The sequence below is a fragment of the Coenobita brevimanus genome, chromosome 51, assembly GCF_032717465.1.
Source record: "Coenobita brevimanus isolate Jiangsu-jjx chromosome 51, ASM3271746v2, whole genome shotgun sequence".
Classification (NCBI taxonomy): Eukaryota; Metazoa; Arthropoda; class Malacostraca; order Decapoda; family Coenobitidae; genus Coenobita; species Coenobita brevimanus.
Genome location: NC_137004.1, coordinates 33,624,867 through 33,641,581, shown reverse-complemented (window position 1 = coordinate 33,641,581; position 16,715 = coordinate 33,624,867). Strand labels below are relative to the sequence as shown.

General features: G+C 40.9%; 1 protein-coding gene across 1 annotated transcript in view; it reads right to left on the bottom strand.

Moving 5' to 3' along the window:
• The window catches only part of LOC145400200 (N6-Methyl-AMP deaminase-like), a 46,600-nt gene that overhangs the window by 8,090 nt on the left and 21,795 nt on the right, over window positions 1-16,715 (bottom strand). The window contains exons 4-6 of the mRNA XM_080272715.1: window positions 12,748-12,862; window positions 6,254-6,385; window positions 41-179 (exon numbers count right to left, since the gene is read on the bottom strand). Coding sequence (XP_080128841.1) covers window positions 41-179; window positions 6,254-6,385; window positions 12,748-12,862 — 386 coding nt within the window. The remainder of the gene's footprint in view (window positions 1-40; window positions 180-6,253; window positions 6,386-12,747; window positions 12,863-16,715) is intronic.

Here is a 16,715-nt window from a genome sequence, read left to right as displayed (position 1 = left end):
AGTTTTCTTCAATTTGACACACAACTACATATTTACAAACCGAGAGGTATAAGCTTATTCCTGACAACTGTCAGGTGATCTTGTGTACCCCCACTGCCAGGGTGGAGGAAGGTCCCATGTCCAATACGGTCCACCAGCCCAGCATTCAGTATTGCCTGCACCTCATCTTCATTTGGCACCTTATTTTAAGGGAGGGAAGCACCATGACATTTCACAATACTGTAAATTAATTTAAAGTTACTGGTGACACACTCTGCAAGTTATCTATCTATCTATCTGTCTATCTATCTATTGCCAGATGCCTCAATCCTGTTCAGGGTGGCCACAAACAAATCGCCTCCACGTCGCCCTGTCCCCCACCATTTCACTGCCCTGCTCCCAACTCATACCCCCCTCTCTCATACACCTCTCCACCCCACTCCTCCATCTCATCCTCAGCCCCCCCCCCCTCCGCCCCTCCACCCCACCCACACACACTCTCCTCGTCAGTCTCCCACCCTCCATCCCCCCACATGCCCATAATGCGAGTATCAGTGGCTGGGGAATGGCTGGGAGAAGAAGGGAGGTAAGAAGACAGGAAGGAATCAGTAGGATGGAAGTTGTGGAGGCACTGAAGAAAGTCAAAATGGGGAAAGCCCCAGGAATTGATGGAGTGTGTGGTGAAATGCTGAAGCATGGGGGGAGAGACAGTAGTAGAATGGATGTGGAAGATGTGGAGATTGGCCTGGGAGGAAGGTTAAGTCCCGGAGGATTGGAAGTCAGGTATAGTTATTCCCTTGTACAAAGGGAAAGGGGAAAAAGAAGTGTGTGGTAATCGTAGGGGCATTTGTCTTTTTAGTGTAATAGGAAAAGTATACGGCAGGATACTTATTGACAGAGTTAGGGAAATAACAGAGGAATTAGTTGGGGAAGAACAGGGAGGCTTTAGGAAGGGAAGAGGTTGTGTAGATCAGATATTCTTAGATCTTTAGTGGAAAAGTGTCTAGAGAAGGGAAAGAAGTTGTATACAGCCTTCATAGATTTGGAGAAAGCATATGACAGAGTGGATAGACAAGGATTGTGGAAAGTATTAAGAATATATGGAGTAGATGGAAAGCTGTTGAATGCTGTGAAGAGTATGTATGAGGGTGCTAAGGCTGCAGTGCGTGTGGATAGTGAACCGAGTGAGAGTTTCCATCTGAAGATTGGGTTGAAACAGGGATGTGTAATATCTCCATGGTTGTTCAATCTGTATATGGATGGGGTTATAAAAGAGATACATGGTAGGGTAGTGGATGTTGGAGTGGCCCTAATGAGAGAGGGCAGTGTTTGGAAACTCCCTGTACTGTTGTCTGCAGATGATACTGCATTGTTAAGTGAAAACGGAGGGGAGCTGCAAGGCTTGGTGGATGAGTTTGGGAGAGTGTGTAAGAAACGGAATTTAAAGGTGAATGCAGGGAAGAGTAATGTTATGGTCTTTGAAAGAGGTGAAGGCAGCAAATGTACAATGAGGTTGGATGATGAGGAAATGGAAAATGTGAGTACGTTTAAGTGCTTGGGTAGTGTGATGAATAAGGATGGAAGTTTGGAGGTTAAGTGCTTGAAAGGGTACAACAAGGAGGAAAGGTTGCTGGTTCCTTGAAGGCAGTGATAAGGAACAGGGAAGTGAGCATGGAAGTGAAAAAGTTATTACATGACAGTATTGTGATACCAACTCGGACATTTGGAAGTGAAGCTTGGATGTTGTTGGAGGGACACAAGTCAAGAGTGAGAGTAGAGGAAAATAGTTGTTTGAGAGGAGTCTGTGGAGTCACATGGAGAGACAGACTGACAAATGAGGATGTGAAGGAGCATTGTGGTGTGGATGTGGATGTGATAGGAAACTTTAGGAGAAACACTCTGAGGTGGTTTGGCCAAGTGGAGAGGATGGAGAGTGAGAGACTGATGAGGAGAGTGTATGTGAGTGAGGTGGAGGGGGAGAGAGGGAGGGGAAGGCCAAGGATGGGATGGAGGGATGAAGTGGAGAGATATATGAGAGAAGGGGGTGTGAATTGGGAGCAGGGCAGGGAAATGGCAGGGAACAAGGTGACGTGGAGGCGATTTGTTTGTGGCCACCCTGTATAAGGGATTAAGGTGTCTGGCAATAGATAGATAGATAGACCTTTCATAAACTGTACTGTATATACTGCAACAGATTTACCTCTAAATAACAGTCAATGATAACATTACTGTACAAGTCTTAATTCCTGCCCATCTATTCTCTAGTGTTTTCAGTAATTTGTTTTTACTATTCACTACTACTTTAACCTCCTGATATCAGCCTCCCTGCACCCTATCCCCTTCCCACAACAACTGGGAATTTTCATAACTTGGATTTTCCAAAAAGAAGAAGAAAAAAAAAAAAAGTTTCATACAAATCTATCACAAATGATACAAACACACAAAAAATGTGTGTACTTATCCTCTGTTGCCATTGTAGTGATGTCAACTGGCTAAGTGTATATCTACTACAATATATATATATATATATATATATATATATATATATATATATATATATATATATATACAGTATGTATATACTGTATATATATACAGTATATCCGTCCATCCGTTCGTCATCCAGTCCTACATTGCCTGCCCCATGAGGAGCGTAGGAGCCTGGGGCTAGGCAATTTGGTCCTGACATTTAAGATGAGAGTGACCAGCCTCACTCATCCCTGAGTGGCATTATGTGAGAAATAAACCTCAACCACCCCTTGGATATAAACCTTCACCAGTTCAATCCGATTGGAACGCCATAATTACCCACTAAACCACCAGGCACCAAAATTTGGTTATATGGTTACCACCCATCATAGTAAATGGTTTCCTGATGTACAGGAAACCATTTGGCTTGTCACTTAGTGTAGAGTCACCCATAGGCAGAAGGACAAGGAAAGAATGAAGGAAAGAAAGACAGAAGAGGATGGAAGGAAAGAATGATGGAGGAGAGGAAAGGGCAGACGCCTGAGAGCAGCACTACATCGAGTGAGTGGATGGTGAGCGCCCCCACCTACCACAATATATATATATATATATATATATATATATATATATATATATCAAACCTCGATTTAAGGGACTTCCATTTAAGGATTTCGGATTTAAGGGACTCCATATTCTACCTGACAAACGGACAAGACCATTCAAAACTATGTATTGTCTAGGTTATATACATTAATATGTTTCTTTATACAGTACTCATAAAATAATATTCATAATCATAAAAATAAGTGAAACAATCACTGCATTTCATATGTGGTAAAACAATGGACATTTTCAAGTAAGGGACATTTTCAATTAAGGGACAAGTTGATTCCCCATTTAGTCCCTTAAACTGAGGTTTGAGGGTATACAATACATCAACTGGCTGGTGTATATCTCTGCTGGTGCGTGGGTGGCTGACTGCTGTCAGTGCACGTGTACTCTGCCCCTCCAGGCGCCTCTCCCCCACCCTCCTTTGTCCTTGCCTGCCTCTCCCCCACCCTCTTAAGTTCCCCAGGTGGGCCTCCCATCCCCATCCCTGTCCCAGCTAGACTTTCTCCATACCTTCATGCACACGAGAAAGCCTGCCACATTACTCTCAGTGAGTATGGTGGCAATGACCAGGAAATATTAAAACATCCTCAGATGTGAACCGGCGCCTGTCGACCACGTCCTCTGATGTGAACTGGCATCAGGGGGTTAAGGAACACTTAATGATCCACTATCTCACCTCTTTCTCAAATGCAGATGGGGTGAGGAGTAATAGTTAAACTATCTATCTATCTATTGCCAGATGCCTTAATCCCATCAGGAATGGCCACAAAAAAATCGCAGCCTTTGCTTACTTCTTCCTCACATAAAAAAAAAAAAAAAAAAAAATCGCCTCCATGTCGCCCTGTCTTCTGCCATTTCACTGCCCAGCTCCCAGCTCACATCCCCCTCTCTCATATGCCTCTCCACTTCATCCCTCCATCTCATCCTTGGCCTCCCCCTTCCTCTCCCCCCTTATTAAATAGTTAAAAATTGTTGCCATGCATCCTCAAAAGGAGCCCTTATACTGTGGCTGGCTTTGGTAGTGCTGATTATTCTATGGAATGGAAGCTTACCCTTGAGACAAAACCAGTTAAATACTGTATTCCTAAAAATTTGTTGGAAAGTACTAGAAAATTAATTGCAAGATGTGTACTGTAATTAAATCTGCAATGTGTGAGAAAGGGCTGTATTTGGAAACTTCCTGATCTGCTCTTTGTAAATGATACTGTATTTAGTGGAGACAAAGGGAAACTGTAAGGCTTGGCGAATGAGTTTGGGAAAGCATGTAAGAAGCAGAATTTAAAGTAGACTGTAAAGAAGTGGAAAGTTGTGGTATTCGAGACAAATGAAGTCAATGAATGCACAACGAGGTTTGATGGTGAGGAAATGGAAGGTGAGTGTGCAATTACGTACTGTACTTGGGTAGTGCGATGAGTAAAGTTGAAAGTTTGGAAGATGAAGTGCTTGAAAGGGTACAGCTGGGAAGAAAAGTTCTTAGTGCATTGAAAGCAGTGATAAGAAACAGGGAAGTGAGCATGGATGTAAAATGTTGCTGCATGACAGTATTGTGATCCCACTCTAATGTATGGAGACGAAGCTTGGGCCTTATTTGATGGACACAAGTCAAGAGTGAGAGCCCTGAAAATTAGTTATTCGTAGGGAGCACATAAAGTTACGTGGAAAGACAGACTGACAAATGAGGAAGCGAAGGAGTGTTGTGGTGTGGACGTGGCTGTAAATGTGACAGAAAGCATTAGTAGAAATACACTGAGGTGGTCTGGCCATGAGGAAAGGATGGTGAGACAGACTAATTAGGAGAGTGTATGTGGGTGAGGTGGAAAGGGGGAGAGGGAGGGGAACCAAGGATAAAATGGAGGGATGAAGAGGAGAGGTATATGAGAGAGGGAGGTGTAAGTTTGGGGGAGGGCAGTGAAATGGCAGGGGACAAGGTGATGTGGAGGCAATTTGTTTGTAGCCACCCCTAATGGGATTAAGATGTCTGGATATGGATATATACTGTAGATAGACAGACAGATATTCTAAGTGTGAACTTTGCTCCTGTTTGCTTGCAGCTGAATTTCTTGCCTAAAAAAAGATCACAGTATGGATGATTTTTTGAGACCACATCCCTTACAGTAGTACTTCATAGGATTGGCAATATGCACCCACCTCCTATTTATAAAGCCTTAAAAAATGAAAAACCAAATGCTTTTCTGCTCCTCTTTTTAACTGGTTGAGGTAGGAAGTAATGGCGAGTTCTACTCCTCTTATAAGTAATGCTTAGTGCAACTGGGCAAAAGAACCAGCTCATTACGTTAACAAAGCTGAGATGTGCATTCATCCTATATACAGTATATGGATACATAGGAAACTGCTAGTAAGTTCCATGATGTTGCATAGTGGAGGTTAAGATTCAGTGATTTTTGATGAAGAGGAGAGACTACCATAAAGCTGGAGGACAACAATTTGTTGCATCATTGAAAGGATGGACGTTAAAATCTCACTGCATGATGGTCTCTTGTTACTGATAATGATAAACAGTACAGGTATAAATGATGGGAAGGAATAAATCAAATGATTTACTCTTGCCATGAACCAGATGGAAGTCAATTATGAAAGGTGGAGAAAAAAAAAAAAATCTACGCTGCTACTGTACTGTGGTTGATTGACTGACTACCTGATTAAACAAAAAATTTGTGACAGGATTACAACAGAGGTCCCTGCTGCCATACAATGGAAGTAAATGCAGAACAAGGACAGCTACTGTATATACAGACATATACGTAAATAGATAACATAACAACAAAAACTGCGAAGTGTATATAAAGTGACAAGGTCTACTGTCATAGTTCTTTAAGATCAAAGATATCATTATTATTATAATCTTGCAATTACACGGTTTAAATCGGTTCGGGAGAGGCCCCTGATAATGATGGGGTAATTTAATACCACTTACTTGAAAACCCCCTCCTAAGATGAATATATTATTCTGCAAATGGTGTTCTACAAATAAAACAGAAAAACACCATCTCTGATTGAAGACATCAAGGAAATGTATAGATGTTCCAGTGCTTTAGTTGCATAAAATGCAGTATTAGAATAAAATAATATGTGTAGTGAAATGAGCGGGATCAGAGGATACACAAATTAGAAGTGAGTGGGAAAATCAAGGCTGGGTAGCGAGCCAAGACAGAAAATCTAGTTGTATTCATACCTCTGCCAGATGTACAGCCAACTTCAACCCACATTTTTTGGCTTCTTCAAGGACTGGGATGTAGTCAAGCAAGGACCCAACATGAGGGTTGCCACTCACATCCAGCCCACACACCAAGTCCTTGTACTCAGTCTTGGAGTCAAAGTGGTGAAGTTCAAGGTTAGAGGCCTCTTCTTTTTTGTAGGGAAAATAAAATCAAACAGAAGTCATATCATGACTTTTAACAGTTCATACTGTAAACTATCAACTGAGGTATTTATGGTATGGCGGAGTCATCTTGGATTGTACTACTAGTGGAAAAATATTTGTATAAAATCTTAAAAATAATGGAAATCAATGACAACATCTGTCAATGAAACTTGCCATAGTTACCCCTCTTTAGAATGACTGTTGAGGTAAATGCAATATTTGCAACACACAGAAGAAAAAAAAGAGGCATTTTGAGTAGACCATCACTAGGAGGTGATGGTCCATAGAAACCTTGAGACACCAAAAGGAGACACCAAAAGTAATATTAAACATATGCACAGACACATAGATCAGTGAAAATGTTTCCTGCATTTATGCTCATTTCTTGGTAGACAGGAGAAAAATGTTAGACTAGAAAATCATGAATCGGGTTCGGATTGGCTCTATCAAATGAGTATATGTGAAGCTAAAGAGCGTGGTAAAATTTTTTGGCCTATTAGATGGATCCATGATTCCACGGGGTTGAATGATGAGTGGATGGAAGCGTAGCCCATTGAATTAGGGCAAACTTTGGCTGTCTGGATGCTGCTACTCATCACGCTGCCTTTGGGTGAAGAAGGATGTCCAGATGATGAACCATACTCCTAGACATTAATGAATAATGAACTGAGAAAGAGAGAAGGGAAATTTTATAAAACTAGCACGTCTTTTGGTTGCTTATCTGGTTGCTGGGAAAACTCCTTTCACCTTACTAACTCTACTTACTCCTTACTCTGGAATATGAGGGAATACAAAGAAGCCCTTTCCCCCCGATCCAATGCTGAACCTGAGATACAACTTCAGACACAACAGCTTTCTTTTGTCCACATAGTTGTCAATTCTTTTTTCATTTTCATTTTTTCCTATCTTTCAGATCCATTATCTGTCAAAGCACATGATTTAAATTTTTTTTATTCCTTCACCTGTACATTTTGTTTCAGTGTTATAGTGCACAATATTATCCATCCATCATCCAATCCTACACTGCCCCATGAGGAGCGTAGGAGCCCAGGGCTAAGCAGTTGGTCCCGACATTTAAGATGAGAGTGACCAGCCTCACTCATCCCTGAGTAGCATTACATGAGCAATCAACCCTAACCACCCCTTGGATATAAACTTTCACCGGCTCAATCCGATTGGAGTGCAATAATTACTCACTAAACCACCAGGCGCCAAAATTTGGTTATATGGTTACCACCCAGCATAGTAAATGGTTTCCAGGTGTACAGGAAACCATTTGGCTTATCACTCAGTGTACATTTACTTAAATACATTATGATTTTATCACATTGAAATAAGTAACCACGGATCTTCTTACAACATAAGAAAATCATAAATACATGTTAGTGTGGGTATGATGTTCTGTATGTGGGTGCAATGTACCAAACACTCTTAAATCATCATGTACAGGTCATGACTCATGTGGGACAGGAAGTAAATTACATCACTATGTAATGCCACAACTTTAAACCCATTTTTATTGTCGCTTATCACAAATATTCACCAACTTAACCACATCAACATAATACTGAGCAGTTTAAAGAAATAAAGAATATTAATACAATGAAAAATTATATCACTTGGGGGTGGGGGAAGACAAAACCCTCACACCCACCAAGACACACGGGAGGTTGACATATGCCACTCGGTGAGCTGACTGGCATCCCCACAGCACTGCTACAACTACTGGTTTCATTTGCTTCATTGCATATATAACGATTTTGGTAGATTTCTGTTACATCACCTTGTACAGGGCAAAGGCAACACTACCCTACATACAGTATTATTCACAGAACTTTTCCAACTCAATCCACTCCTATCTCTAAACCTACAGTAATGCTCCAATATGTGATGGGGTTAAGGCAAGTGAAAGCAGATCGCATACTGAGAAACTGCATACTGAGGCCAATTTAGCATGGATTCAACTGAGACAGGGAGGGAGTTATGGGCCACAAGACCTAAAATCTCAAAAAATATTTTTGCCACCCACCTGAAGCATGGTATGTCCCAGACTGTTATTGAGTAGTCATCAAGGGTCCCCCACTGAGGCTGGGTGAGAGTAATGAAGTGTTTCCAAAGTCACAGTTTCAGTATTCACACACAGAAAGTTATCTCTTCACTTAATATTGCAAACTACATTATTTTTCATGCATCTGCACTGTTATTTTGTGACAATGGTGGGGATTCAAATCACATGCAAATACTGAGTGGCAGTCTTTGCTAATACATATGTCTGTTGGCATATGTCCGTAAGGGATCACCGCTGTTAGCCATAAAAAAAAATGTATAAGCGACTTTTGCTTTTGTTAATCCGAAACTGGGTATAAGTTTTCATCAATTGTTCTAACGACTGAATGCATACTCAGCCATCACATACCAAGGTGTTAATGTACAAACGTCTCTAAATTCCTTCCCTATCACCTGAAACAGGGATGGTGGATTGCCAGAGAATGGCAACTTTAGCTTCCACTCCGTGAGGTTCACATTTAAATGAGCCTAGAGCAATAACCATAGCTCTAAAATTTAGTTTTATCTGCCTTCATTTCATAGAGACACTTAAGGAAAAGAGGTTAACCTTCTCTGAAACCACCATTTGTATTTTGGGGAGGTCTCACAGATGCATCTCAGACCAAAGGCCTGAATGCAAGAACAAGGACTGAGTTGGACTTGAGGCTTGGGTTGGTCTTAATATGGACTAGAATCATACTTGCCAGAATCCAACATGCAGAAACAAGGCTTGAGCTTTTCACATCCCGATTCAGTGCTCTTAAGTCCAAGCTGCCTCTGAGTGGGGTTGAGTCAGACTTAAGCCTTGTGGACTTATTATTTAATGATTCTGATGGGTAGATTCACTTTTAAAATGATGAGTACTTAATCAACAACCCAAAGTACAACAACAGATGGTGGCTGATAAGAACCTTAGCAAAAAAAGAATCTGAAATTTATAGAAAATACTTAGCTGTCAAGAAGATAATACTCTAGTGTTGCTGGCAATGCCGTATGATATCCATATTTGCCTTATGTTGTCATACGGCCGGCAGTGCCTATGTGGAACCAACACCACTCTGAAACCCACAGGCATCACCAAAGCTTTTGCATTTACTGGACGAATACTAACTCTATCCCTGATTTGCCTTTTTATCTTTACTGCATGCAGACATAATTAAGACCCATTAAATGACAAGTTCAGGTGCACCAGCAGGTCTGTCAGGACTGCTAACGGAATACCATCCTTCTCCCCTGTAGACAAGACATGGTGGTGACTGGACTCGTTGGAGTTATGGGACCTAATTTTTCACCTAGACCTCCTCAAACGTGCATAATGGCCTGACTCACTGCACTGTCACACTATACTTTTTGCTAGGACAATTCTTCACTGTTCTTCATATATTAAATATGTTTTCTGTATTATTTGCATTCTATATAGTTTTAGAGAACTCTGACAAATTCATAAATGGAAATCAGCAAATAACAAAACAAAATCATGACACCCACCAACTGGCCTAGAAGGGGGAAGGATGGGCAATGACTTCAATTAGACCATGTTATGCGATCCTTTACTAGCTTTCTTGATTGAAATGATGTAGGTTATTCTTACAAGGATTAGTCATCATTAAGGAAATAATAACATTGCCTGTTGGACAGTTCTTGTACAGTAATTTGCAATTTTTATAGCCTACTATCCTTCCCTGTTGGAAAATCAAAGTACTGTATAGGTTATTCTCTAGCTTAGAGCTATATTCTCTACCTACTTTCAAGTAAATTTATTTATTTCTGAATAATTATTGTAACTTACTGGACAAAGGGAAAGTAAGCATTATCACACAGGCTACAATAATGCTTGTATAATATTTGCAAATGAAATGTGACCTAACCAAGTCTCAGTAAGGATAATTCATCTTGATGATGACACATGACTGCAGATATCAGTTAATTAATGTTTTATAAAACATCTTTTGGTTTATTTTACCTTATTTGCTAGATTTAGTATTCACGAGTTGGCATAATGACTGGTAGATTTGAAAATAGTCGAGGGTTTGCTACAAGTCTCCGACCTGAGCCAGACTTTGTGAAACCAAACTTGAGCTTTAATTCAGGATATGGCAAAGTCAAGCTGGCTGAGGCCAACTTGAGTATGCCATGAGTCTGGGCATTGGGACCATCTCAAGCTCAACTTCCACGTCCAACTCAAGCGTCGTTCTGGCATTTGGACCTAAAGGGTGTGGCTATGGTCTTCACAATTCTGCCAAATGCCATAAAGGCAGAAAAACCTATCCCAATGTTCCTAAGGAAATATTGGCACTTCAAGTTTTTCTGTATGGTACATGGGTAGTTCCCCCCATCCTGCAACATCCCTTGAGGGCCATTGTCAAGCTATCCTACTATCCTACTGCAGTACACATTCAATTTCTGCACCATGGATTTCTATTCTTTTCTTTATTTTGCAGATCCTGCTACAAAGTTCTCTCCTATTCTCTCATGTATAGCTTCTTGGTACACTCATAAACAGATTTTATTGTTTCTTCTCTCTCAAGTGCTCATGACTTGTATGGATCCTCCACAGTAACTACAAAGTACTCTATTGTCACCTGTCACCTAGTTTCACACAACTACTTCAGGAAATGATACATAAAGCCTTGCTGATCACAGCTACTGCCATGGACATGAAGACAGCAGAATTGCAAACCACAGAGCAACAATTTGGCATTATCCAGTAAAGAGGGAAGTGTAGCTTAACATCATTACATCTTATTTATGATTCATCCACAAACAGAAAGAAAACCTGGAGGAAACCCCCAGCATCCTCCTGGTTTGGAAGCAACATGGCAGCTCACATCCCTGCTGTCCAATCATCATCCTTTTTCAAACTATCTATTCCTCATAATCCCAACCTATGCACAGATGTTTCACCTGAACTCATGGAGTAGTAAACTGTATAGCTATCCTTAATGGTCCTAAGTACTCAGCTAAAACAACTGACTATGGTAGGTGATCCAGTGGGTACCTTTCAATAAATGACACCAGGTGGCATATGACCACAGAAAACTAATTTGACAACATGTCTATTCAAATACTAGATGAAGTTGGCTCTAGGTAGATTTGAAAGCCTCCTTAATGTGCTGCTGTTCTACAGTACTTCAACATACACCACAAACAATGCTACTCTTCCAGCTTACATTCTTTATGCCTCAATGATCTGGGACATAAGGTCTCTATGTTGCATTGGTATGACAGTGACACAGTGAACATCACAATGGAAATGTATGGGAATGACATATCCCAATATTTTAAAGTGAGGAATGGTCCTTACATTTGTAATGCTGTAACAGATTTCTCTATCTGAGTGAAATAACACTAACCAATGAAAGATGTTGCTCAGGGTTTGAATATATTTTCTGACTGGGATAACACGTATACAGTGTACTGTATATGTAAAAGAATGCATCTTGTCACTGTGAACTCCCAATATCACAAGCCACTGCAGATGTGGCTGTAATACAGTAAATCCGTGACCTTTACATACTCCTTGTGTTACATCTACAGTATATACCACATGAGAAGGGATTCCCTTAAGGGGGGTCCCCTCTCAACCTGCAGAGATATCTATAAGACAACCCAGTCTTTCTCAGAGGCTGCAGGTTCAGCACTTCAATCTATGTACACCAAGTCTCAGTAACTCAGCCATCTCAAGTTCTGCTATTTTTCACACACAACAGGCCTATGGGGTAGGCAGAGTCAAGTGATTTTCAAGACTCCTCCTCCCTTCCATCATCATCTCAGTAATTGGACTACTTTCAGGCATGCAACTTTACACTTTAAACACTCTTATGGTTAAGGTGAACTCAATTATTATGAAGAAACTGAGGCCCAACATCCCCAACTCCCAACACCCCATCATGTATTACAGCTTGTGGAAACTGTATCTCTTCCCATATCCCAGCAGACATGCCATCTCTCACTGTCCTACTTTACATACCCATCACACACATGCAAACATGCAGTATACACATGGCATACAAATACACACACACACACACACACACACACACACACACACACATGCACCTTGTGGATACCATGTCTTAATAACAGGATCACCTATGGTCATGCAACTTTGCACACACACACACATAGTAGGCCTATGGTAGGGTCTTGGCTTATTAATTTTCAAAGTTCACCTCGATATACAGTAAAAGGAAATGGTCACCAGGAGATACAACAATATTTGATAGCAACTGAACAAGTTGCGTCTGGTTCATACTTACACTCACACGATAATGTTTGGCAAGGGCAAGTGTAGTATGTGCATCTTCCACCCCACGGGAACGATCCACTGACAGCAAGAGCCGCACTGTTATCTTGTTGTGTTCCATTTCGCTCCTGTCCCCCAAAATAAAAATCAGGTAACACATAAATGATGATAAACAGTTTTTGTAGATCCCCAAATCCATTTGTTCTCACACTTAGAAAGACAGAGACACCCAGAAAGAATATGCATCAGACCCTCTTTAACCATCTCCAGGCACCGAGAGAAGGTTAGAAAGAATCTTTATCTGAACTACTAAGGCTACTATTTCCCCCAGACTCGTATGTAATCAACCTACGCCCTCTTTTCCTAAAATGCGTTTTGCACACAATCACGTTCATTGCCTCCCCAAATACGAGTATCCGTTTGCACTCCACATTCCTCGTATGATATGTGCATCCCCCATGTACCCCTGCATATCCTTAAGCTGCTTCACCCACATGACCATTTAACTCCCCTTCCAAAACTGCAATCTTATCATCCTCTACATCTCTCACTACACCTATTAAGTCGTCCCAGAATCTATCTTTTTCTATATCATCCAACCGAGCCTGTGGAGTATACACCCACATAAATGAAATTGAGAGTCTACTAAACAAAATTTTCACTTGAGTCTACTAAACAAAATTTTCACTAGTATTATCCTTTCATCCTCCTCATTACATTCATGACATATTCCACCCATTTTTCCTTAACCCGCACACTCACACCACCATATCCATCTGCACTTCCATACCAAAATAGCTTAAATCTACAATCCTCCCAGCAATCATTCTGGTTGATCCTCCCCTGTACCTAACCTCCTGTACACAACCAACATCGATCCACCTCCTACTCATTGCCTCAACTCCTTTCCTCGCTCTATCCTTCAACCTACCCACATTCCAAGATGCCACCCTGATCCTCTTTGATTTAGTTTCCTCAGGCTTTTTGTCATGTCGCAAACTTAAATAATGGGGAAAGACAACCCACAGGTCCCACCTACCTATCCAGTCCCAAGTTCAGGCATAGGACTTGGAACCCATAGCCCACCAGTCATGACCAGTGGCTCTGGCAGAGGCTTTGGGACACCCTGCCAACCATTCAAAGGTCTGGTTCAGTTGGCACTGTTTTAGTTGGGTGACTATGGGCCACTGAATATGATGAGTCTGATTGCAAGGTACCTTTCATATGCATTTATCATAAGGCAAGGCAATGATGAGCCAACTGTGTGGGTAAATACCAAGCGCAATAATGAGCAAATTTTGTGAGTAAATACCAAGGGCAATGAAGAGCAAATTGTGAGGGCAGATATTGTAAGAAGTTCCACTCCTAACAGGGTGAGCAGTTTTTAGACAACTCTGGTATGTTTTCTGGCAAATTCTGCAATGAATAGTCTGAAGGGTATGGTTAATAAATTACAGTTCTTGTTTCTGACCATGAAGGTGGCATGAACTGGAATGTGCCAAAATTCACCATGCAGACTCATTAGCACCACATACATTCTGTGGTACTGCCGTGGTCTCCATCCTGGTATGCAATCATAAGGAACTCTGGGCTTTCTATGTAATGAGGAAGTGGTAAATCCAGTACAGCAATTCCTTATTCAACACCACAAGTATGTTCCTAAAACTACTGTGCTGCATTGTAACCATACAACCAAATAATGGGGCTATGTGGTGTCTACTATGGTGTCTCTGTTAAATGGTTGAAGAGATGCAAATGAGATATCCATTTGGGAACCAAACCTCCACACTCTTTCCTGCACCTTATTGTGGTTAGGCACTGTCTACCGTACAGAAACATCAGTTCACTGCAACAGATCATTAAGACAGCACTGAAAGGACAGCTCTTTGCCTGTGACTGATGGGTCTTTTCAGAAAGACAAACCAGGGTTAACAATGAAAATAACAACATGAACATCATGAACAATCAAGTTATTATGTAAAGTGACAGTTGGGTTACACCAAGAACCACCATATTCTATCTATCTATCTATCTATCTACAGCCAGACGTTATAATCACAAAAGGAGTGGCTATTTGTCTTAGAGCTAGTGGTTTTACAAGGAGGGGCACTAAATCTCCACCAACCTGTTTGTTGACACATAGGGAACACGTGTGGGTTGGTCAGATAATAAAACAATATTTTATCTGTTTATTTATTGCCAGATGCCTTCATCCGATAATGGGTGGCCATAAACACATCACCTCCATGTCACACTGTTCTCTGCAACCTGGTTGCCCTCTCTTAAACTTACACCCTCCTCTCTCATATACCTCTCCATCCCATCCCTCCATTTCATTCTCAGGTTCCCCTTCCCACCCTCCTCTTTACTCACATGACTACAAATATTTATCAAAATGAATCTCATGTTGTGACTGGGCATACAAGTTAAAGTCTGTAATTAAATTAGCCCTCTGGCTGCATTAGGTGACAGTAAACACCAATTATTTTTCATGATGCGTCAGGCAACTACAGTCCACACCTGACAAAAAAATTTTCCGTCCACATATCTGTTGTTTTTGTACAAATATGGTAAGTTTTGATTTCTTTTATGTGACAACATACAGTGTACATGTGTCTAGTGTATACATACAAGTGAAAAACGTTGCTTGAAATAATCTTGTCATTATTGCAAAATTTTTCTCAGAAAATGACAATTTTCTTGTTCAAATACAGTAAGTTTTTACTTCTTTCATGTGACAACAAACAGTGTAGATGTGTCCAGTGTACATATACAAGTGAAAAACCTTTCCTGAAGTAAATAATCTTGTCATCATTGCAAAACTTGACAGTAGTAAAAATTAATTATTTTTGCATTTTTTCTCAGAAAATGACAAATTTCTCTTAGAAACATGCCTTTTTTACCACTATCACAGTAAATAAAGGAAACTTTGTGGTTATTTCCTATAAGAAAAGTAGCAACAAAGTTATAATTAGAGTTTTCATTTTTAGGGACAGGCCACATCCAGGGGAATGACCGAGAAATGCTAAGTCCTGAGCAAAGGGTTAAAGAAAGTTACATACAATGAGATTAAAGCTAGTGTGAGTTGTATTAACCCTGGCCTTTCAGTGGACATCTTGACCACTTAATACTGAATAATGATGTGTTGAGTGAAAACTGTTCCTATGTTAAATAAAAAGTGCATGCATCATCCATCCATCATCCAATCCTGTGTTGCCCCATGAAGAGCGTAGGAGCCTGGGGCTAGGCAGTTGGTCTCGACATTTAAGTTGAGAGTGACCAGCCTCACTCATCCCTGAGTGGCATTAAATGAGCAATCAACCCCAACCACCCTTTGGATATAAACCTTCACCGGTTCAATCCGACTGGAGTGCAATAATTACCCACTAAACCACCAGGCGCCAAAATTTGGCTATATGGTTACCACCCAGCATAGTATATGGTTTCCTGGTGTACAGGAAACCATTTGGCTTGTCATTCAGTGTAGAGTCACCTACAGGGAGAAGGAAAAGGAAAGAGTGAAGGAATGAAAGCAGCATAAATGGGGAATTACAGTACAGTACAGTATCACTTTTTTCTTGGATAACCCTATTTTTCTTGCTCAGAGAGGACTGATGGATATTGAGAGGCACTGCTCAGCACTGTGTGGATGATATCTGCTTGGAGAAGGTCACTGATGTGACCCTAGAGGAGCATGCTGAGCTGTGATATAGGCTGAGGATGGTGTGGAGGTCTGGTGTGGGGCTATTACCAAAATGAGGTCCTGTTTGAGCAGTCTATGTGCTAACTTGTTTTCTCTCTACTAACAGTACCAGCCTTGCAGTAATCTCAGCTATCTGTCACTCTGAGGAGGATTTATTGCCCTTCTGTATGAAATAGTTATTCCTGATTCTGACATCTCCTAAAAAAGTGAACTTTGGTCTGCACTTCTTTAGGGATACCTGTACTTGTCCTTCCGACTTTTAGATGACATGGGGCATG